Source organism: Bidens hawaiensis, unplaced genomic scaffold (genome assembly GCF_021521415.1).
Source record: "Bidens hawaiensis isolate Kalapana, Puna unplaced genomic scaffold, B.hawaiensis_p1.1 tig00057639_1, whole genome shotgun sequence".
Taxonomy (NCBI): Eukaryota; Viridiplantae; Streptophyta; class Magnoliopsida; order Asterales; family Asteraceae; genus Bidens; species Bidens hawaiensis.
The window spans coordinates 8,416-32,208 of NW_027500381.1; the positions used below are offsets into that span (position 1 = coordinate 8,416).

General features: G+C 31.8%; 1 protein-coding gene across 1 annotated transcript; it reads right to left on the reverse strand.

Annotated features, from left to right (window-relative positions):
* Positions 1-1,058: 1,058 nt before the first annotated feature.
* On the reverse strand, positions 1,059-9,732 carry LOC143601928 (plasma membrane ATPase 4-like). The gene is made up of 15 exons (XM_077079205.1): positions 9,536-9,732; positions 6,930-7,049; positions 6,605-6,841; positions 4,946-5,707; positions 4,752-4,874; positions 4,435-4,539; positions 4,206-4,350; positions 3,456-3,620; positions 3,142-3,380; positions 2,503-2,617; positions 2,271-2,431; positions 2,010-2,183; positions 1,738-1,920; positions 1,463-1,644; positions 1,059-1,357 (listed from the first exon to the last, which is right to left on the reverse strand). Exons 1-15 carry the CDS (start codon positions 9,590-9,592, stop codon positions 1,261-1,263), a joined length of 2,865 nt encoding a protein of 954 aa, XP_076935320.1. The 5' UTR covers positions 9,593-9,732; the 3' UTR covers positions 1,059-1,260.
* Between the last annotated feature and the right edge of the window lie 14,061 nt (positions 9,733-23,793).

Consider the following 23,793-nt stretch of genomic DNA (forward strand, 5'->3'; position numbering starts at 1 on the left):
GCCGCGGACCGTAAGGAACAAATACATTAAAAGTTGGGACCGGCTATGACCAAAAGTCAATAGTTTAAACTAATAAAAACCAATTTTCCTTTAAAAAAAAAGTATAATATGGTTGATGACATGATAATTTTTACAATAGGACTATTGTAATAATACTTTTAAGGGAGTGTAAAAAGAATTAAACTTAGGAGGTGTAATAATCTTTTTACTATAGTATTTTTGGTTTAGTGAGTCCCTAAATTTTATAAATGTTTTGGGGAATATAATTAAACGTCAAATTTGGTGACGTTGATATGCAAATGCGATGTAAATGCTCTTAAAAGAAAGGAATAACTTTTGATTCGTTTAAAGCTTTGGACAAAATGCAATAGGTTGGTTGCGGGACTATTGGCCTGAATCCTATCCAAAATCTTTGAATCCCCATTTTGACTTTGAAGTAGATACGTATACAACTCAACTAGATAAAAGCAAAAGGGCTAGAAATAGAATAGGACCCAACATAAAAGGCGTGCATAACTTTTCGGAAGCTAAATAACTCATAAGGTATGAATTAAGTTATTAAAATGTCATGATAACCGAACGCTTGGAAAAACCTTCGCATGTTTGTGCGAATCTCAGGCCCAAATCTTGTCAATTGTTTATTTATTTGAAGCCCCAAATTTGACTTTGAAACGGCCTAGCCATATAAAATGAAAAGGGGCTAGAAAGGACCCAGTATAGAGTACAAGCATAAATTTTAATTCGTTTGAAGTTACATGACTCATAAAATATGGAATAAAACGTCTCTATGTGTAACCGCTTGGATAAGACTCTCGAACCCAAATTCTTATCTAAAATAGGGGGTTCAGGGTTCGGTTTGGATGGTTTTCAAACCATATAGTTAGTTATTACATTTTCACAATCTAACCTCTAGTTCTATTATTAGCATATGACATCCCTCTAAAAAAAATTCTGCATGATAATTAATTAATTATCATGTATATAGTTTGAGGTATGTTAAATATGTTATGAGTTAAGTTTAAGCACCATTGTCTTTGTTCATCACATCCAACACATAATAATTAAAAGAAACTAATTCATATAGAAAACATTCCAACTTTAGCTAACAAGAACCGACCAAACACAAACCGTTTACATGTATAAATTTTACAAGATAACATAAACTTTAAACACTCGAGACTGCACCACAGCATAAAACACATCTCCAGCCTCGACTCTGTAATAAGTTAAAAACCACCCCGCCCCGTTATCAAACACTCCTCATACTGTATAATGTTGTTGAATTGTATCAATATCGAGCCCCTTCAATTTCACCACCGACTCAACATGACCCTTGAGCGTAAGCACTTCCCGAAGCCTAAACATGCATAAAAAGTTAAACACCCGAGCATTTATTAAATGTTTTCACGTGTGAAAAAACTTATATAAGACTATTAGTTAGCATGTTAAAGAGTTAAAGTACCTTGCAACTTCAGCTCGTCGTTTGGCCTGTTCGGCTATTTCAGACAGTTCTCGGTAGTTGCTCTTCTCGTTAAACAGATTTGATGTGTCGGGTGCTTGAAGCCCGTGAAGTGTCCGTTGAGCGTGGGCCCATTGAGCCTCTCTCTCTCCTCTACCATAATCCTTCTTTGTTGTGAAAGCAGTCTACACAAAACAGACATATTTGTAAGTTTTATTATATATTTAAAGTTTATGATATATATATATATAGAAAATATTGAAAATATTAATACATACCCTGTTGTCAATCATGTTGAGCCAAGCCTTGCCACTAAGGATGTACCTAATGGCAAACTTCATAATATCAAGAGGGAAATAAAACACTATACTGTATAGCCAGATAACACCAGCCCATTTCCAACCGATCCCCTTGATTCTTGCGAAACCCCATTCTGCGTATACCGCGATTAATGTCGCTACCTGAAATTTATACAAAATACGGGTTTTATCATTTATGTTATGTGATTCCCAAAAAAAAAATCAAAAATAATAAAAATTTAAAAACTTACGAGTTGTGCTGCTAGGAAAGCGCCCATTAGTAAGAACCCTGGTCGTTCAATGAACGACCAGCTACGAGAACGGGTCACAAAGATGAGAGCTTGACTCACGATACTGACTTGTAAATATAGCGCAGCCATCATCTCGGTATCACTGTTCCTTAAAGATTTCACATCAAATTTATCCTGCAGACAAAAAAATTATCAGCCCGTTTAGTTAAACAAACTAAACAGGTCGTGTTTGGGTTTCCATGTTTTAGCCCGTTTACTTACCGTGAAAAAGTCGGTATCCTTCATGATCCAGAAAAAGATAACGGTCATTAAAGCTAAGTAACCGCCAAGAGCAACACCAGTGGCAAAGATCTCTTTAAGCTTCCAGCTGTCTGGTAATGGAGATGGTTTCACTCTATCCTTCGAGATTGTCATGATAGTACCTTTAAAACATAACGCGTGTCAGTAAACATTAAGTATCGTAAACTAGCATTTGTTAGAAAAGAAAACTAACCGTCGTTAAGGATTGCGATAATAAGCACCATGAATGGAGAAAAGTCAAACTTCCATATCAAAGCGATGAACATAAACCCGAACACAATACGAATGGTGATAGAAACCGCATATATCTGCAAAAATAAGATGACTGGTTTAGTTATGTGTTCATAAAAACTAAATTTTCGGTTTGGTTTTGGTTTGCATGTAACTCAAATCAAACCGAAGGGTTGTCTTTTTATATTTTTTGAAAGTTAAGTAATTCAAATTTTATAATTATAGCCCATAGGCCCAAATGTATAATAATCATTTAATCATTAACTAAAAAAATATTTATGCACAAAATTATTATTCTAGGCCAATATATCTTTTCGGCCCAAAACTTTCAAGCAAGCCCAAATGGTAAAACTTAAAAAAACGAAACTTAACCAAACCCAAACGTTTTTCAAAAACCAAACTTTAGGTTCTTGGTTCAGGTTCAGTTTAGCTTCAGTTTTTTCGGTTTTACACTTTTACCATTTGGGCTAAAAAAATTTCGGGCAAAAAGTAATTGGCCCAAATCCGAACTATCAGTTCCCATACACACCTCTAGCTAGCAGGGTATCGGTGGGCCCATGAGTTTTGCTTCACAAGTTCTCATATGACAAGAGAGACTAACCGTATAATTTTTCATTCTTTGGAAAATAGCTCTACTGGTAAGCACAGCACTGATGATCACACTGAGCCCGGGCTCGGTAAGCACAATATCAGAAGCACTTCTTGCAGCGTCAGTAGCATCAGCAACCGCGATACCAATATCCGCCTTCTTTAAAGCGGGTGCATCGTTCACACCGTCTCCAGTCATACCACAAATATGCTTCCTCTCTTGTAACTTCTTCACAATTTCATACTTGTGCTCTGTTTAAAATAATGTCTCAAATTTAATAATTTATTTAATATAATTTGAATAATATTAAACGAATAAACACGCACCAGGGAAAACTCCAGCGAACCCATCGGCTTTCTCAATCAACTCGTCTACTGGAAGTGAAGCTATTGACTCGTCCTTGTGTCCACCGAGTAAAGATGAAGACGGGTACATGTTTGTTCCCATACCGAGCCGTCTACCAGTTTCCTTAGCAATAGCAAGTTGATCACCTATATATATTACATCAGTATTAATCTATATTAATATATATTCATATAAACACACACACATTGAGAACTTTGAGGACCATTTTGGACCACAAAAAAGACAAAAATAAAAAAATTCATAAAACAAAAAAATGCAAAAATATAAAAAGTAAAAAAACCAAAATTCTTATTTATCATCTCGGTTTCTTAATAAAAAATAAAAATAAAAAACGTCTCTGTTTAGCTAAATTATACATATATGTATAATATGTACATACATGTTTTTTTATACACATATGTACAATTTAAGGTAAATAATAATATACATATGTGTACATTACGTAACTTGAGATTAAATGAAATTATACATATGTGTATAATACGAAGTTTTTTTTATTTTTTGTGAAACCGGAATGAAATATAAGAATTTTGGTTTTTTTTACTTTTTAAAATTTTGTTTTTTTGTTTTATAATTTTTTTAAATATTTTTTTATAGGTTTTTTTAGTGGTCCAAAATGGTTCTCAAAGTTCTTAATTTGCAAATGGTTCTGTTAGGATCCTTATTTATATATATATATATATATATATACACACACACATTATACTTACCAGTAATCATCTTGACATTAACACCAAGATTGAGAGCTCTTCTAATGGTCTCGGCACTATCATGCCTTGGCGGATCAAACAGAGACAACAAACCGACAAACTCCCACGGACCGCCTGGGCTATCTTTTGATTTTTGAGGCACTTCCTATAAATTTACCAAAAATGAAGTAAGAAACAAAGCATGTATACTTACAATGTTATACATTAAAAACATAATATTAATACAAACCTGTCTTGCAACACCCAAAGATCTCAACCCGCGCTCAGCAAATTTATCGATCATTGCATGAACCTTCTTCTTAAGATCTTCTTTGCACCCGCAGAGTGTCAAAATCTGATTCAACATTCAAAAACAACAAGTCTTCTGTTAGCTTATTAGTATTAGTATTAGTATTACTACTGCTACTGCTACTACTAGTGTTATTATTATTATTATATTATTATTATCATTATTATTACTGCTGCTGCTACTATTATTATTATTATTATTATTATTATTATTAGTGTTATGTTATTATTTATTATGGGCAGCAGTCGACACGTTACCTGTTCGGGTGCACCTTTGCTAGCTCTAAACCAGTTACCATTATTGTCAATGTAAGTCAAAGCAGTCCGCTTATCAACCGGGTTAAACGGGAAGAAATGCACCTCTCTAATACCCGCCCGTGCCTACAAAACCATAACAACAAAATAAGACACATTTCAACATTAACACAAAATATTAACAAACAAAAATATACCTCTTTCGGGTCAGCAAGCGTGCCAACAATCGCAGCGTCAATAGCATCTTGATTCTCCATCCTAGACGCCCGAGCAGCGTACAACAAAACCTGTTCCTTATCCAAACCTTTACCAAAAACCTCAATCAAATTCTTATCAACTGTCAACTTGTTTAACGTCAAAGTCCCGGTTTTATCACTACACAAAACATCCATTCCCGCCATTTCTTCTATCGCAGTCATACGTTTAGTAATAGCACCTTGTTGCGACAACCTATGTGACCCAATAGCCATAGTAACCGAAAGAACCGTAGGCATAGCTATCGGTATCCCACCAATAAGTAACACCAAAAGGTTATCAATACCATTTCTATATTCCCTATGTTGAATGGGATACATAACAATAATCTCGACAACCATTCCGACTGCAATGGAACATATGCAGAAGTTTCCAATGGCGGTTAGGACCTTTTGGAAGTGTCCAACTTGGTTTGTGCTGTCAACTAGATGTGCAGCCTTGCCAAAAAATGTGTGGACCCCGGTGGCGATGACTACGGCTTCTAGCTCTCCTTGCTTGCAAGTTGAACCCGAGAATACTTCGTCGTATGGGTTTTTTGTGACTGGGAGGGATTCGCCGGTGAGGGCGGACTGGTCAATCTTTAACGGGTCGCCTTCTAGTAGACGCGCGTCAGCTGGGACTATGTCACCGAGTTTGATGCTTATAATGTCTCCGGGTACCAGCATTGCAGCTTCTTGTTCGCTCCAACGACCGTCGCGTAGAACCTGGGAAAATTTGCGTACGGGGTCAATTCTGGTCAACCCAAGTCTACTCATTGGTTGAATGGGTTGTATTAAAATGTATATAATGGGTTAGAATGGGTTGACATTCTCGAGTTTTTTTTAATGGAACGAGAAAAACGGAGAAATTTTTTTAATATTTTTACTTTTTTAGTTTTTAATTTATATTTCAAGTTATAATTTTTTAATTATTTTTTTTGAATTTTTTAATGAGGGGTTTTTGAAATGGGTCAAAATGGGTTGAGATTTCAAAAACCCCTCATTAACAAATTCATAAAAAATAATGAAAAAATTATAACTTGAAATATAAATCAAAAACTAAAAAGGTAGAAATACTAAAAAGTTTTCTCCGTTTTTCTCGTTCAAAAAAAAACTCGAGAAAAAAAAACTCGAGAAATGTCAACCCGTTTTGACCCGTTTCAGTCATTTTCTCCCCTACAGGCGAACCTATTTTAACTTTTTTTTTTCAAAAACGACTCATTTCAGTCCGAACCCATTTTGGTCAGGACCCTAACAAAACTGATACTTTTTTTCTAAAATAGTTTGTTTTGACTCAAACCGAGAATCACATGAACTCGTTACTCATAAGCCTATAAACGAACCGAACGTTCAGTGAACTGTTCATGAACCATTAATAAATAAACGAACATGAACAATATTAGCACGTGTCTCGTTCGTTCATTTATGTTCATGAACGTTTGTTTACATTAATGTTTGCTCATTTATGTCTGTTATACTAAAATCATTTGAATTTAACAGACAAACAAACATAAACAAACACCGACATGTCCATTTTCTTAATGAACCAAGTATGTCCGGTTAAAGTTAAACGAACGACCGTTTTGCCAGACTAAATATCTAAATAAAGAAACATTAAAATACCTTGGTTTTAGGCGCAAGACCAGCCATAAGTGCAGCAGCAGCATTACCAGCATTGTTTTCCTCAATAAAACTGATAGTTGAGTTGATAACAAGCAAGCAAACAATACCAACAAAATCTTGCCAATCTGGTGGTTTACCACCACCGTTAGCAAGCGCAATCGCCATAATGGCTGCAGCCTCCATGACCCACGATAGCGGGTTCCACATAAACCCGAGAAACTTGAGGATTTTGCTTTCCTATTATTTACAAAAAAAAAAAAAAAGGTTTACCATTAATATTTGAAAGTTAGAAATGTGACAAGAGAATTGTATTAATCAAGTGTACCTTTTTTTCTTCCAATTTGTTGGGACCGAAGATTTCGAGACGTTGAGCTCCTTCATCTGAGCTCAAACCTTCGCGGTCACATTTCAACTGTTCGAACACTTCTTCGATCGGTACTTTTTCCTGTATTAACAAATACAAAGATTATTATTCACTATGTAGTATGTGTGACTCATCATTTACTAAACATGTGCTCATTTAACTTGTTTAACTCACTAAATGATATATGTAACAACACTTAATTAACTAAATTAACGGTCATAACTGCTTCCAACTGTTAATGTTAGAAGAATTAATATAGGTTAGTTAGGTGTATTATAGTTATTTTGTAATTGTATGCTTTGTATATTTAGCTAGTAGATACACTTATATACATTAAAGTATGATAATATGTCTAAACATACATAAAAACAACACTAGCTTAAGTAAAATTACAATTATTTAAATTAATTTTTTAAGGAAAATATGATATAATATTAAAAGATGGCTAATAATAAATAATAATAACTTTGTCAAATAAAAAAAGTGATTAAATTTTATTTAACCAAATTTTTAGTTACTGTTCCATTGAGTCACTTTTACTTCTACATGAAATATTTTATGAACACAAATCTTTACAATTACTTAAAAAAATAAAAAATAATCATATTTTTGGATTTTATAGGATTTTATAAAGTAAACTTATAAATAAATTACTTTTTAAGTCATGTATCTACTTTTACTCACGTATCATACTTATTCTCATTAATAGTGACTTAATTCAAGATAATATCAGACACGATATAACGTATACTTGATTACTTGGTGTATAAAACACAAAGATAACAATTATATAAAAGAGTGGACTTGTGAAGATTAGGTAGAAAGCTATTTTCACATGGATAGATGACTAAAAGTAATAGGAAACAATAGAACATGAAGTTGAATTAATACAGAAGTTGACCTTTAAACTAACAAAAAAGAGGTGGACCACAAAGCCAAAAGATGCATCCTTTTATATTTATTATTATTTCTTTGAATATATCAACCAATCAATTATCAATCACGGCACTTAATAAATAAAAGTCCAAAAAAACTAAAAAAGTTAAAGTGATATCAAAGATTTCCCATGACAAAGCAGTTACTTGACTAAATCCCATTTTATAATTAATATTAATAAAAAAAAATTAAATAAAAATAATTTTTTTGTAAATTATATAGAAACTATTTAAATTAAATTAAATTAAATTCAGAAGACTGAGTCAGATTCCATTGGTCAGAACTGCTAACAAAAGTGGTACAAAAAACCAAATTAAAAGCATCAAAATAGACAAGTTTCGGGTACCACGGAGTACTCTATATGTCCTATATCTATATTTATTTTTATTAATTTTTAAATCTAATTAAAAATATATACCTAAATAATAAATTTAGTTTGTACTATTCTATTAACATTTATAATCTAATTAAAAAAAATACCTAATTTATTATTAAAGTGAAAACAAAAATACATGTGGTAACGCACATGTACTTTAATGATCATGTTCCAATATTTCATTCATATGTTCATTTGCATTAAATTTTATTCCAAAATATTAGTTTATTATGTTACAAAGAGAAATGAATTATGAATCCCCAATAATTGTTGCCACTTCACTAGGGATGTAAACAAGCCGAGTCCGGCTTGTTTTCGGTTTCAAACTCAAGGTTCTACCTGTTTATTAATTATTAATTAATTTTTACATATTTTTAGAAAACTCTTAAACAAGCCTAAGCTTTATTTAAAGCTTGGGTTCGTCTCATTTCCAGGATTTCATCGATCAAATTTTGATTATCTTACGAGCAGCTCGACTCCTTTGACTGATATTTGTATTTATTTCTTTCTTAACCCTACATTTGACCAATAAGTCAATAACTATCTAAGAGAGAAAATTACTCCTAAAATGGAGGATTTAGGCGTGATATCAAATGAATATTAAACTATTATTAGATAATTAGTGATTCAGATGGATCGATACGTACGGAACTAAAATGCTCCTAATGAGAACACAAAACAAAACAAAATACGATGTTACAAATTATAATTTTATAACCGACACTGATATAAATTATTTGTTTGCTAGCATTAAATTAACAGATACACCGAATCAGCTTTCTGTGATTGGTTGTCACATGCAATCAAAAATCAAGATCATAAATGTTTTAGTGATTTTGAAGTTAAAAAATAATAAAAAGTTAGCATGCAATAAGGGTCATCATCAAAAATAGCTAAAAATTATAACAGGAGTGTAAATTCAGGCCTTAAGTAAAATATAAATTCGATAACTCGTATATAAAAAGTAAATGATACGATGATAATTGTAATTTTAATAAACAAAACATAAATATTGTAGCAAAATAATCTAATATATATATATATATATAAATTTTTCATAAAAAGTTTGTGTCTTCGAGATGATCAGGCCTAAGTCGATCGACTTTCCTGCATGCAATTAATGATGATTTCTAACCTATAACTTTTTATCGAATGACGGAATATATTAAAACCAAAACGGGAACCTTATAACTTATAACCAACAACAACAACAATAATAATAATAATAATAATAGAAGAGTTTGTAATTATATACCAAATCAACGGTCTCATTTTTAATCCCTTCAAGGCTAATAGCTTTATCACCGCCCATGCTGACGGAATATATAACGGTAACGGCAGCAAGATTGACGGAGACTTTTGTCAAGCCTCAAAGGGTGAATATATGTGTAGAGAGAGATAAGTATTGTGTGAGGAGAGTCTCTTCAACTGAGTTGTGTTAGCATAGGGGTATGGTTTTTATAGTTAATAACAACACACTACCCTACCCCACCTCAAAAGTATATAGGGTCTACACCAAGTGGGGCCCATTTTTGTTTTTATTATTTTTTTTCAACTCTAGTTATTTTATAAAGTTTGTAGGTAAAGAAGTTGATGTACTGGTGTTTACGGTTTGGTTCGATTCGATTATTATGATAATGTTTTTTGGTAAGTGTTTAATTACAGATTTAGAAAACGACATAGTAGACGGTTGGAGGGATGGATTGGTTGATAGATTTGATGATTTAACGGCTTAGATTTGGCGATTTATGATTACAACGCACTAACATATTGCATAATTTAAAACGTCAAATACAAATATAAATGGTATAGGTTAAGTGGATGATTCGATTTAGACAATCGGGTTCAATTGATATTCATATTGTTAGTAAATTAATAAACAAAAAATTGTGTGTTTACGTAATGCATTGTATTAGTTTTATGAATTGGAAATAAAATATCCAATGTTATGAGATAGTTAATAATTTAACAGAGAAATAATGCTAATATTTAAAAATGTAGGTTTACTCGTAAAAAAAGCCATGGATGTAATATCTTGAATTATTAGCACAAATAGTTTTATATGTAAAAGGGAGGTGTATGCAACGTTTTTTTTTATTGTAGTTGTTTTAAAGGGGGTTATAACATGCAATAAAGGAAGTACGTTTAACCGAACCTCTTTTATAAACATCAATATACAAAAATTAAAGGTTTTTATTACACATATTAATATGTATATAGACGATATAATGAATGGCTATACAAATGAATATTGATCAAACAATATTATTGTATTGATATTAATTTTTATGGTTTTTGGTTCTAATACGTATTCATTTTTATTTTTTTAGTATTTTTGCACTAATGCTACTAGAATGGCATTGTACCGTCATATTTAATATGATATTCAGTTGTGTTTTTACTCATTCTCGATTTTACTATCTTGGAACGGTACCGATGTATCTCAAACTGAACCATGTATCGTGCGTCCAAGACCCACTTGTATATAGTAATTATCAACTATAAAATATTTATATACATTTAACTCAGCTTGTATTTCCAAATGGATCATTGAAAGATTTTAGGTTTGTATGTATTCGGAGATTAAAATCTACATGTATATATGAAGTCCGAACCAAATATGAAAATTAATCAAGTTTAATAAGGTAGTGGGTGTGGTAAGCGGCTTTATAAAAGGGTGCTATTGTGGCATCTTTCCCAACGATGAACATCGGCCCACTATCTTTGATTGGAATGATATCAGTCGATTAATATAAAATTTACTTCGAAATCGTGTTTCAATTCGATTGTTTAAACTTCAAAATCAACACAAATCTAGCCGTTTGGAGCATCGTTTCAAAGTAACTTTTACGCATCATACTATCGATCAAAAGCATTAATACATCCGTTTGAAGGTAAGATAAAACTTAACAAAGTAAAGTTTCGTTAAGTTTTTTTTAATAGATGTGCAATGAGAAAAATAATATGAAATATGAAATGATTACAAGAATATTATGAAGAAATAAGATTATTATCATCTAACTTTGAAAAACAAAACCAAAACCAAAAACACGATATTATTACAATACATTTTTCCTAGAATTAATAAATACCCTATTATTGTTCTCTCATTAGCAATGACGTCTATTAAAATAAACTAGCTATTAATTATTATTATTATCGATAGGAGTAATATTTTTGTAATAATATTATTGATCGAATACACTGTTAAACAAATATAATCCATATGAAATTAATTTATTTGAAAGTAATAACATGTGATAACAATTAATGTAAACTTACACGTCTTGTCATTTTCACAGGCTTGAACTCTGAATTTTCCTTTTCTGATCGACATTATATTATTTAAATATTTATTTCAAGTGGTGAATAATTTGTGTACGTTTAATAATGTCGTAACATATATATATACACCAAGATATACTTGTGTAATATATGAGTGGTTAAAAACTTACAATAAAAGCATTAAATTTAATAATATACACAATAATATATTTATGTATTCATGAGATATAAATAAAATTTTATTATTTAAAAATATATAAAACCTCATTTAAGATAACATTTAAAGCTTAATTAGCATCCTAATTGACTACTCTAGTTGAATGACACGTAGATAATGGTTTTGCTTTAATAGTATAGGTAGATATTACGAAAATGGTTTTGCTTTAATAGTATAGGTAGATGTTATGAATAAGAGAAAATGCTAGACTAGAGAAATATCAATAAAAAAATACCAACAAAGTACTAGACTAGAGAAATAAGAGATACAAGTTACTAAAAGAGATAAGAGAAAAGCATCATCCCGACCAATAAAAGTTACCCTTATTTGATATATTACTAATTTAATTATAAGAAAGACACGTAATATAATTCGCCATTTTAAGATGCAAACGAGTATCCTATCTGAAATAAAGAGTTGCTCGTCTTTCATATCATCTAAACAGTTGAAAATAAATGTTTTCTTCGGCTTATTCTTAGATCTGGAAGAGTTTTGTAGCGTGAAAAGAAAATCCAACCTATTAACGAGCGTTGGTATAGCTAGGGCACTCTAAGAACATAACAAACTCAATAGTAGCCTAACAACCCACACTTGAAGAAGAGTGCAACCGATACGTGATTACTAAGCTAGTAAAGAAGTGATTATGTATTATATTTTGTTGTAATGAGCATGAAATTGTTAGTGTCACACTCCAACACATATTTAGGCTCGTTGCTTGCACATAATGCATAGACAGACATGTGTACACAATACTAGCAAAGGCATACACAAATACACCAATAACTTACAAGATATGCATATCGATACTTGGCTTACATCACGCACACACAATCATGTGTGTGTACTTTTTTTGTGTTTTTTCGTTAGCAGTCGTCGTCCTTTTGATGATGTCAAAATCATAGTTAGTGTCATCACATTAATAACTCAAGTCGTCGTTGCAATGTGTTCCTGCATATTGTTATTGCATATGCGTCGCCTTTATGGTCGTAGATATATCTTAGTTGTAGAGTTACTTATTGCTTAAGTTAGTATATTTTTTTTTCAAAATTATTCCCTCTTCTGATAATGTTTTCATTGTTTTGTTAATTTTTTTTTATTTTATGTGTCTGATACACTATCTCCAACCCCAGAGGTTAGTTACTATTATACATATGTTATTTTTATCTATTATTTAAATAAAGTATTCTAATTTTTATCGGTGTCACCGGAAGCAACCTCTCTATTCCAATAGAGGTAAGACTGTCTACATTTTATCCTCCCTAGACCCTATCATAGTTTAGCTATTGATGAGATATACTGAGTATGATGATGATGAAAAAGTTACCACTTACGTTTTTTTTATAATTACCATTTTGTATATAACTATACACAGAAATAATGATTAACAATACGCAATCGTCTACTAACAATAACTATGTATAGAATTATAACATGGATAACTACAATTGTCTACAAAAATATAAGCTAATCCTAACTCCAATTTACATGCATATTCTTTTTTGAACGATCAACAAAATCCGACAACCCGAATACACTTATTGATAGAAGACCACCCACACCTGCTCCTCAAACAACGACGGCGACCCGGCCCGCAATAAAACTTATAACATTTATAATGTATATTTCATTGCTATATCAAATATAGAATACACATATCTATGTTTATGAATCACTTCTTTTAAATAAATATAAACATTCAATTCAACATAAAAGGGTCAGGGTTGTTCCCGGTGACCTGTCGGTTGTATAATGTGTAGAGTCGGGTCAACTATCTCCACACGCGCCGTCCAAAACGCGGGTCCAACCCATTAACTAAACAATAATCTCCATTAGCCTGTCAAACATGTGAACCATTATTTATCCTAGAATATATAATTATATATATACAACCAACGTCCATGTGGTTTATCCACATATAGTATCCACCCCTCATACATGCATTCATATGTAACAAAAACTTATTTTAACACGACGAAGACAACATGAAATTAACCACATTTTGGGTTGGTATATATAACTTGTTCGATGAATAGATTGTGTTAGGTTGATATATTTAATTAAAAAGGTTGTTTTTAGGTTGATATTTTTAACTCATTTAATTGAACAATCGAGTAGCTAGCCCGTTTTGAGCATTCGCAGCGGTATCGCTATAGTTACATTAAAACATTATATATAATTTTTTTATCTCATTTTTATACTTCTATCATTATTTTTTCTTTTTTCTTCATTCATAACCATTTTCAATAAACATTATTAAATAATTATAGAGAGTGAACAATGTTTCTTCAAATTTACCCATGAACAAAATAATCTATATAATATAAACAAGTCACAATAATATGAAGGATCTGCTGAGAATGTTCTTAACTTATTCTCACAACTCATCAACCCAATTAACATGTTTATAACCTGATTACTAACCATAAGCTTGTTTGACACGTTTAGATGAATCACTTAAACGACTTGTGTTCGGGTTATACGATTTTAAGTGTGTGCAGAATCAGATTGATATTTTTTTACACAAATAAAGATATAGCATTCGCTTAGGTTAAACAATTCAACACACTGACGTCCAGAAATGGCTGACTTGCTAACCCGATACGACCGACACCCTGGTCATAAATTGACTTGTTTAATTAACGACATACATTTATGATAGAACACCATTTCTTGTTGTGAGATAAAATTATAGATTTACATTTAGTCTAAACATGTTTATTTTAGTTTTTAATCGAACAACAAATATATGCTACAAGATTGGTCCTTGTCAATCTGACAGACTCACGGATTGATGTTTATATATAAGATAAAAACTTAAATATTTGTTGGTTATATCTTTGGCATATAGTTTTATTAAAGTGTAAGGCCCCGCTATCGGTGTCTCACATTTGGACGTTGGATTTACTTATCAACATAGTTCTTTCCATCAGAGTTAATAAAAACATACGCGGAATATAAAAACTTTCATAAAACATCACGTTAATCCATAACTTGTTTTAAAATAAACATTCTTGTCTTTCAAATAACATAACGTTAAACGTAATCGTCTTGGGTATTCCGATGCCAGCCTCTTATTCGATGCCACGTGCCCCCTCAAGCGAACTGCCTCATCCTACTCAGCTGTGTGCATACTAAAAGTCAGCTACGCTGAGTGAGTTCTAGTTAATCAAACATAATACAATACATACACTTACCTTCAATCATGCATCCGAAGATACATAATAATTACTTTGCTAACTTACTTCCATTACATAATTTCATACGTACATTCATTCTTTATTACTTTCATACTATATAGTTACTGTCCATTCTATCTCAGATATTATTAGGGTATGGTCCATCTTTCCTTTGTCTATCTCAGACATTTTAGGGTCTGGTCCCTTTCTTGTTTATCTCAGATATTATTAGGGTCTGGTCCCTTTTTACTTCTCTATCTAAGATATTATAAAAGGGTCTAGTCCCTCATTCTCTATCTCAGATATTATTAGGGTATGATCCCTCTTTCTTCATCTTCGTACATACTGTCTTTACATACCCATAACATACATGCTTTCTTTAATTATTCATACATATTCATATATTATACGTATATCTATCATACACATTCATCTATCATAAACATACCTCCCTTGTTGGCACGTGCAATATCCGAAGATCGTTCACGTACCGACAAGCTTTCATTCACATTTAAGATATACATAACATATAAACCACATAGGGCATACACTTACCAGTTAAGGTAAGTGTATTAACTATCACATCGAGTATGCACACAGCCCCGAAAACATAACAAGGAAATGGGGCTAGAAACTCACCTGAAGTCGGTTATGTTCACCGTTTATGGTAATCCCTTTCTTGAGCTGTGCATGGCTAACTGTATAATATATACATGTATCAATTAACTATTGCTACTCATATCGTATTTCTATCTTTATATAACCCACAACGAACGGGGGTCCGGGGACAGCGCCCCTGGCAGCGGGGTTCTAAGGGCAGCAGCCCCTAGCGGGGTCCAAGGGGCAAAGCCCCTGGCTTGGGTTAAGCTGCTAGGTCAGCTTGAAAAATTTTTCTTTTCATTAACTGTCTTAACACATTTTTCACTAGGATTTTAAATTATTTTCTATATTGGGCTTATTCGTTAAGCCTAAGATACTGGGCTAGTTTGCTTTATATGGGATATGGGCTTGGCCCAACTGTCCAACATGGTACCTAGGTCCCACTAGGTTCAGGCCCAAACAGCATTGGGTCAGCAGAGAACTCTTGGCAGAACCATTATGTTGACCGAGAACCCAAGTTTGACCGAAATCCCATATTTGGCCGAGAACCCAAGTTTGACCGAAATCCCATATTTGACCGAAATCCATCCCTGGCCGAAAACACAGGTTGGCCGAGAACTCTTGTTGGCCACCTGTTGACTGAGAACCATGAGGTTTGACCAAGGACCTCAAACTTGGCCGAAAACCCCCAGTTCAGTTCATCCTTCTATCTTTTTCATTTCTATCATAGCCCAGTTACTGTTTAAGGTTTTAAATCATAAACTTTAACCATTTTTCTTTACTATTCATATCCGATTTAGACCCATTACCACCACGGCTCCGAGATCTATCCCGTTTTAGACATAAAGCTTGGACCTTTACACATTTAAAACGTTCTAGGCTAGATCTAGGGTTCCTTTGTGAACCGTTTATACCTATGAGTCCATTTCATCCATTTTAAGCATCAAGTTTGCTACTTTATGACTTAACTAGACCCGATTCATTCTATGTTTAAGTTTCATGATCATTTGTTCATAAAAACATAAGCTTTAAGATCAAGCACATACCTTTAATCGTTTTTCTAGGTCACGGCTAGCTTGGTTATGAGCTTGGATCGTTTATCTAGCTTGAATAAGGATGATAAATCAATGATCTTGGCTCGTTTGATCTTGGATCTCATTCCCTATCTTGCTGCCGAAAGGAAGAGGGTGTGTGTGTGTGTGTGTGTGTTTAAGGTGTAAAATGGATAAGATGGATGGAAATGGAAAGGATTAGGGTTTAAAGGGTATTTATACTCCCTTAAGCCCATGAATCAAAGCCTTATCTTTCCTTTTTAGTCCATGATTAATTTATCCAATTAGTTTACTTATCTTACCCTCTTTATTATTATTTACCGACTCAAGTAACTTTTCGTTATAAGAAATAATATAAATATTATTCGAAATTTGGGATGTTACATGAAGTTTGTGTTGTTTGACGTAAACTTGTTTATAATAGTGGTGACTAAAATTAGTTTTAACTTTTCAATGTTAAATAGATCATATCGGATTAACACACGAATACACAATTTGTGGCCGTATGTCTCACACGTTTGCCAAATTCCAGTAACATTTGTTTACTTTGATTCGTCAGCCAACAAACACAACCTACAACTATTTCTCCGGTTTTGCTAAACAATTCACGATAAAAGTTGCACAAAATATGGTTCAAGCTCCAATAGCGAGAACCAATTAATGTAGGATATGTTTTGTTTATACTTGTTATGACATTGTTTGTCTCGTGAGGGGACAACATGAGTGTGTTACACTTTATAAAGGGTATAAATAAACATATAAAAACATGAAGGGACTTATTTTAGTTTACCTCAGGAGACACATGAAACAACCGTACCCCTTGTACGATTTATATCTCTACTATTTCCAAATTTTATAATCCAAGTTGACTACTATTTTTATATTTTTATTTTTTGCATTTAGTCTCCACTTTTCTAACTTTATTAAATATTCCGCATCTTTTTTTCCTAAAATAAAACCGGACTCAAATTTATACCCTTTAGATACAATACAAAATTAAGGGTTTTTTTTAACCTCCTCTGTATTAGTTGTTAAATCAGTAAGATGTTTGAATAGTTAAGAGATCCTGAATCACGACTAAGTACGTTGATGTGGTAGTGATTGGTGTGGGGGGAGGAGATGGTGGTGGGTCAAGGAGGCGGTGCGGGAGTGATAGACTAAGGGTTATGAACACATGTGAAGGGATAATAAGGTGAAATTTTCATTCAACGTCATTTTGCGGCTTAAAGGTTAAGAGATTTGATGATCAATTTATAGGTGTTTTTATGGTGAACCAAACACACTTAGGGATTGTTGATAGCTTCTTAATAACTCTGCTAAAAGCAGTGTTTTGAAACGCGGCCCGGCCCGGCCGGGTTTCTAAAAACCCGCCGACCACAATTTATAGGTGTTTTTAACTTAAAAGGCTACATCTCAATTGGTCATAGGTAAAGTGTGTTTGGTCCAATAAAAGGAAACTCTTAACAGTTCATAAAGTTTTTTAATAATTAAATTTAAGACATATGTTAATGATTCAGAGATTGTCTCTTAATCAGTTACGCCTCTTAATAATTTAGAGCAATAATGCCAAACAAGAGGCTACCAAATGTGAAATTATATGTTTATTAATGAAGTGCTAATGAATTCTATGTGTTGTGGTAATATTTTAAAATTATATGTATTGGTATTTTGTTTAATAAATAATAGTTTATTATATTACATAAAGTTTAGTGTCTTTTTGTTGTTTGATCTTTTGTCAAACACTAATTTCATATTTAAATGTGTTAGTAGGATGCAAAGTTTGTTTCGAGTATGACTATAGATATAGTGAAAGGAGTTTTAACGTTTATGGAGTTGTGGTACCACTACATTGGAAAAGAAATACGTGCAAAGGGTACAAAAAAGATATAGTAGCTTTTGGTTAATGGAAAAATTCAAAGGACATATTTTTCTTGATTGAGCTATCATTTAAAGAAGACATATGAGTTATGACCAAAACAAAAAGGAGAAATGAAAAGGAGTAGAGTTTGTTATGAGATAAACATAAATTTTAACAAGATAAAAAACATGTGTAATATACGAAGCTCAATCTAATATAATCAGATATGAATACGTTGGTAGGGTTTTATTTATTCGTGACACTAGAAATATATATATATATATATTTATTTATTTATTTATTTTATTATTTTTAAGTGACATTTCTTATATTTTACTCATTAGCGTTAGAAGTGTTTGGGATTGCTTTTTAAAGTTATTTATAACTTCAAAAACCGTTATATAAATACATTGAAATAAAGAGCTATACAACTGTGCAATAATCTAGTCTATATAAATAACATTAATGTCTATCAGGAAACATAAATCCTTGAGGCCTCGAATTTCAAAGAAGGGAGTACTACGCAAGTTTAAATGTTTAATTACGAATCTCAAACACTCCCTTAGACTGCTTCAACGTTGTCAATAACAAATTGAAAATATGATGTTAAACACTCCAACGATAATGAAATCGGAAGTTTTTTTTATTATGAATCATAACAGATATTTTTCTATATTATTTTTAATACTCTTTTGATGACTTATTAAATGAATCAAGCAGGCTGCCAAAAATCAATAATCATACACATCTCTAATAATAAATTTAACCATATGAGGGTCAACAATTCGCTAATTCCACAAATAACAATCATACCCTAAAATATCCTATAAACCTGGGTTTAGAACTGCAACTTCATGCTACCTACAATGATTAGTCTCATGATTTTTTATTTATTTATTTATATTAATGAAATGATAATTTATTTCTTTATTTTAAGAATTAATCACACAAATCTTGGTGGGTTTCTCACTAGTCAAACCACATGCCTACATGTGAATTTTCAAAACTGTGTTTTCACTTCATGTTCCATTTCTATCAACTAATTTTAAATTTAATTTCACATGATTAAATAAATTAAATTATTTTTTATCACCGTTATCCAGTTATAAAAATATATATTTTGCAGTATTTTAACTTCTGGAATGTCCTTAAAATCTACAACACTTAATTGCTGAAGATTTCAATCAATTACGTTTCCTTTATTAAAATCAATTTTTAATAAATTGATTATATCAATTTCAAATCTATTTTAGATATTTACTTACATGGTTTCTTAAAACACACATAAAGTATTAGTATAAATAGGAGTGGTTCGAAATCTATTTTAGATATTTACTTACATGGTTTCTTAAAACACACAAAGTATTAGTATAAATAGGAGTGTTTAACGAACCACATTTCAAAAATCTAATCGAATTCGAAACAGATTCGACTAATTCGATTCAGATTCAAAAGACGTAATTCGAATCGATTCGTGAATGAAATTCAATTTTGTCGAATTCTAATGGATTCAATACGAGTTCAGTCAAAAAGCTAGATAATATTCAAAGTTAAAACATCTTAAATATTCAAAGTGGTAATGTTCAGTTATTGAATCAATAACCAAAATAATGAACTTTTAATATTTTGTACTAAAACATAAAAAACTTTTGTAATTTATATTTTTATAAATATGTATATTTGAAACAAAAATAAAATGTATAATTTGAACTAGAATTTTGAATCGAATCGAATTTAAAATCATAATTTCGTACTCAATTACTAAATTGAACTCGAATCATTGATAACTGGAATTCGAACCTTCAAATTTGAATGCGAATCAAATCGAATTTCGAGTTCCTCGAGTTGATTAGAACGCTGAACACCCCTAGGCCCTAATTGTAATGCCTAGAAACCAAACTTTGTATGAAAGAAACTCGTAAAAGCTCTTGATCATATTCTTAGCAGAAGTCCATGACAATCTCGGTCGATAATCAAGATATTTTAACAACAGTCACTCGCGTTCAATGTCACCAAGACACCAAACCATGACACCTTTGCTAAAATGATAACATCATTGTTGACCCTAAACACTAGTTTAAATGGTCGAAAAGCACTAAAGATATTTTAGTTGTAATGTATGACCAACATTGACAAGCAAAGTCTTGTGCGTTTTTAAAATTGCTTAAATGTTTTAAGAAGCGTAAAGATATTGTAGATGTTTAGGTTATATAGCCACCTTGTAAATATAAAAGTTAATGTAAATATAAAAGTTAATAAGTTAAAAAGTTGTTTGGTAAACTTCTAAAAACCTTTTGCTTTAACTTACGAAGTAATGTAAATAAGTAGATTTTGATACGTTAATGGATTGTGACTTATTAATTTATTATTGGTAATTATCCATTACACCTCTCATACCCTACAACCCAAACAACTTCTAAAAAGGAATGTTATTTTTGATCATTTTGTTTCCCTCAACATATAAGCTAAATCTAAACAATTATTTTTAAAACTCACTTGAAAAAAAATATAAGTTAATAAGTTCATTTAACAAAAAAAAAACATTTTGGACGTATATAAGCAACCTCAAACACATCTCAAGTAGAATGAGAAGAAATGAACTTCATGATGGAAATTAATTTTAGGATAGAACGGAGTGAGAATACCACCCCGTCTGAATTAGAGTCTTCACAAGATTATTTAGGCGGTGAAACCATTCCCGCCACCCTAAGATAATGCATTTATACAAAAAAAAAAAAAAGAAACAAAAAACAACTATAAAATAATTTCAATTTGGAGGGTTATTTATCTTTTTTAACGACGGTAGCTAAAGTCTGAAGATACCAACTACATCCCTAGAAAATATAGATAGACACTAGTAATGCTAGGTAGTAACCATATCAAAATCACATAATTGAGAGTGTGAAAGAAATATAATGTCATTTTTTTAATCCTATTCTTCACTCATAAAAATCTGAGCGACTTTATTTCCTTGATGATCATGGCAAATTGGCAATCGAAATGGACGTGAATTATCTAAAAAGTTTTGCTGAATAATATAAAGGAAAATTTTGTTTTTCACAAAATAGGAAAATGATTGTTTACTTAATTTTGGACAAGAATATATATATTTGTAACAAAGGTTAATATATATGTTTCTTTATGGATTTGTGTTTGATCATCATCAATCATGTGAGAGTTTCGTAATGAATTAAATCGTCTCAAAACGGACTTATGGTGAAAAAGACATCAAAGCTCAATATTGTGTGTTAGAAACTAATAAAGCTAAAAACTTATACGAGGTATAGCTGCGGCAAAATGGGAACTTGTCTACGTAAGCTACATTCGTATTTTGACTGTGTGTGTGTGGATGACGTGTTGTGTGGTGCATGCATGGCATGTGGTGCATATGTAGGTTGTACGATGTGGTGGATTGGTGAGCCAGGTTCGGTGCACATAGATGCGCATGCCCTACCCAACATGTAGTGCCAGAGCAGTTGAAACGTAAATAATTTTGATTGGTAATTCAAGAGAAATTAAATTGCATTGAAGACGTTTAAAGCAATTTAACTTCCTTTGTTGGGTGTGAATCCATCCGTCAATGATGTTACTTTGATTTAAAGTGTGCCCAAATTAGAATTAAGGAGAATAGATGAAGACATAATTCTGATTTGGAGGATTATCTAGAAAGTTTAAATGGGTTAAAGATAATTAAAATGACTTTCACGAGCTATCGGGTTTGAGTTGTTCAGTTTTATCTAGTTGTTTTACTTAACTGTTTAAGCATTTGAATCCTAACACGTTAAGGGTTATGGTTAATTGGTTAGTATATATAGATAACTAGAGTTGTTGTAAATGGTGTCATTTTTCATTTCCGATCAGTAATAAGAAAATGTTGAGCGAGTTTGTTTATATTATGTGTTTGGGGCTGATTTTTCAACAACTACAACATAAGAACTACACTTTACAATCATTCTATTTTGATATACATGTATCTAACTCAATTGTTAAAAGAGTTGACTTTGAAGTCAAAGCCTTATTTTTAACCTTAGTTTTTTTAAGCAAAAACATATAATCTAGTAAATAGTAAAGATTAACAAGAAACATAATCCAAGAAGAATCAAATATTTGATTATGGGCACAAACATGGCCACCTATTTATAGAATTACAACCCAAGTGAAGAAAAAAACATCCATCATGCCCCCTTATCATGCCTTGTATGGTTGTATCATGCATGAAAGGAATGAATGGTCATAACTCATAGTATATATACATGGGATGTCTCCTTCTCAATACTTGCCAATTATAGTGGAAAGAAGAATACCACAACAAACAACTATAAAATAACAAAAAGCAAATAATAAATATATAAAATATTTTTTTTATAATCTTTTCATAGTTGTTTATTGAAAAAGAGACCTAGACTAACAACAAAGACAAAATGGCAATAGTTACATAATGTCAACATTTTAGTCCTTCACGCTATACTTTATTAATTATATTTTTGACAAGTAATCCTTACACACACATTCAATCTCCCAATCATCTTCTCTTCTTCTATCTTGATCAAGTCTTCATGCTAGTTTTCTACAATAATCACGTCGAAATGTCCAAAGAATTTGGCCATGTAGGGGTCCACTCCTCATGTAAACCTCCTTCGGGGTAGGGGTGAGCAAAATAAGGGTCGGACCCTTGAAACCCGGTTACCCGACTCTTAAAACCCTTAATTAGACCCGAATAAATAAATGGGTAGGGTAAAGGGTATCTAAATTTCACCTTAAAGGGTAAAAGGGTTTCAAGGGTCCGACCCTTTTTCAAACCCTTGACCCTTTTACTAGATAGATATACATCAGATTCACGATTAATATAAAATTTATGAAAGGTTTGTATTTCATATATGATTCATCAGAAATTTCCAACTACTATGAAAAATAAAGGGTCATACTACTGAATGGAAACATATGTATGAAAATCACTGAAATTTCCAACTATTTCATATAAAGGGTCATACTACTGAATGGAAACATATATATGAAAATCACTGAATTATTCTCTACAAGTAATTTGTGAATGTGAATATTGCTTGCATCAGTTCATCAGTTCAAATGATTGATAAACTTTCGAAGTTAAATTTTACTATGTTATTAAAAGAAAGTATAATTGTTCTATGATTTATATATTAAAGTCATTTATGAGATATGTAACTTGTAAATGCAGAAAAAGGAGATTTGATTACTGTCTTAAAGGGTAAAGGGTTGGACCCTTGAAACCCTTATTTATACCCGACCCTTTTATTGGTTAGAGGGTAGGGTCTTGGGTCCAAGTTTCTTCCTAAAAGGGTAAAG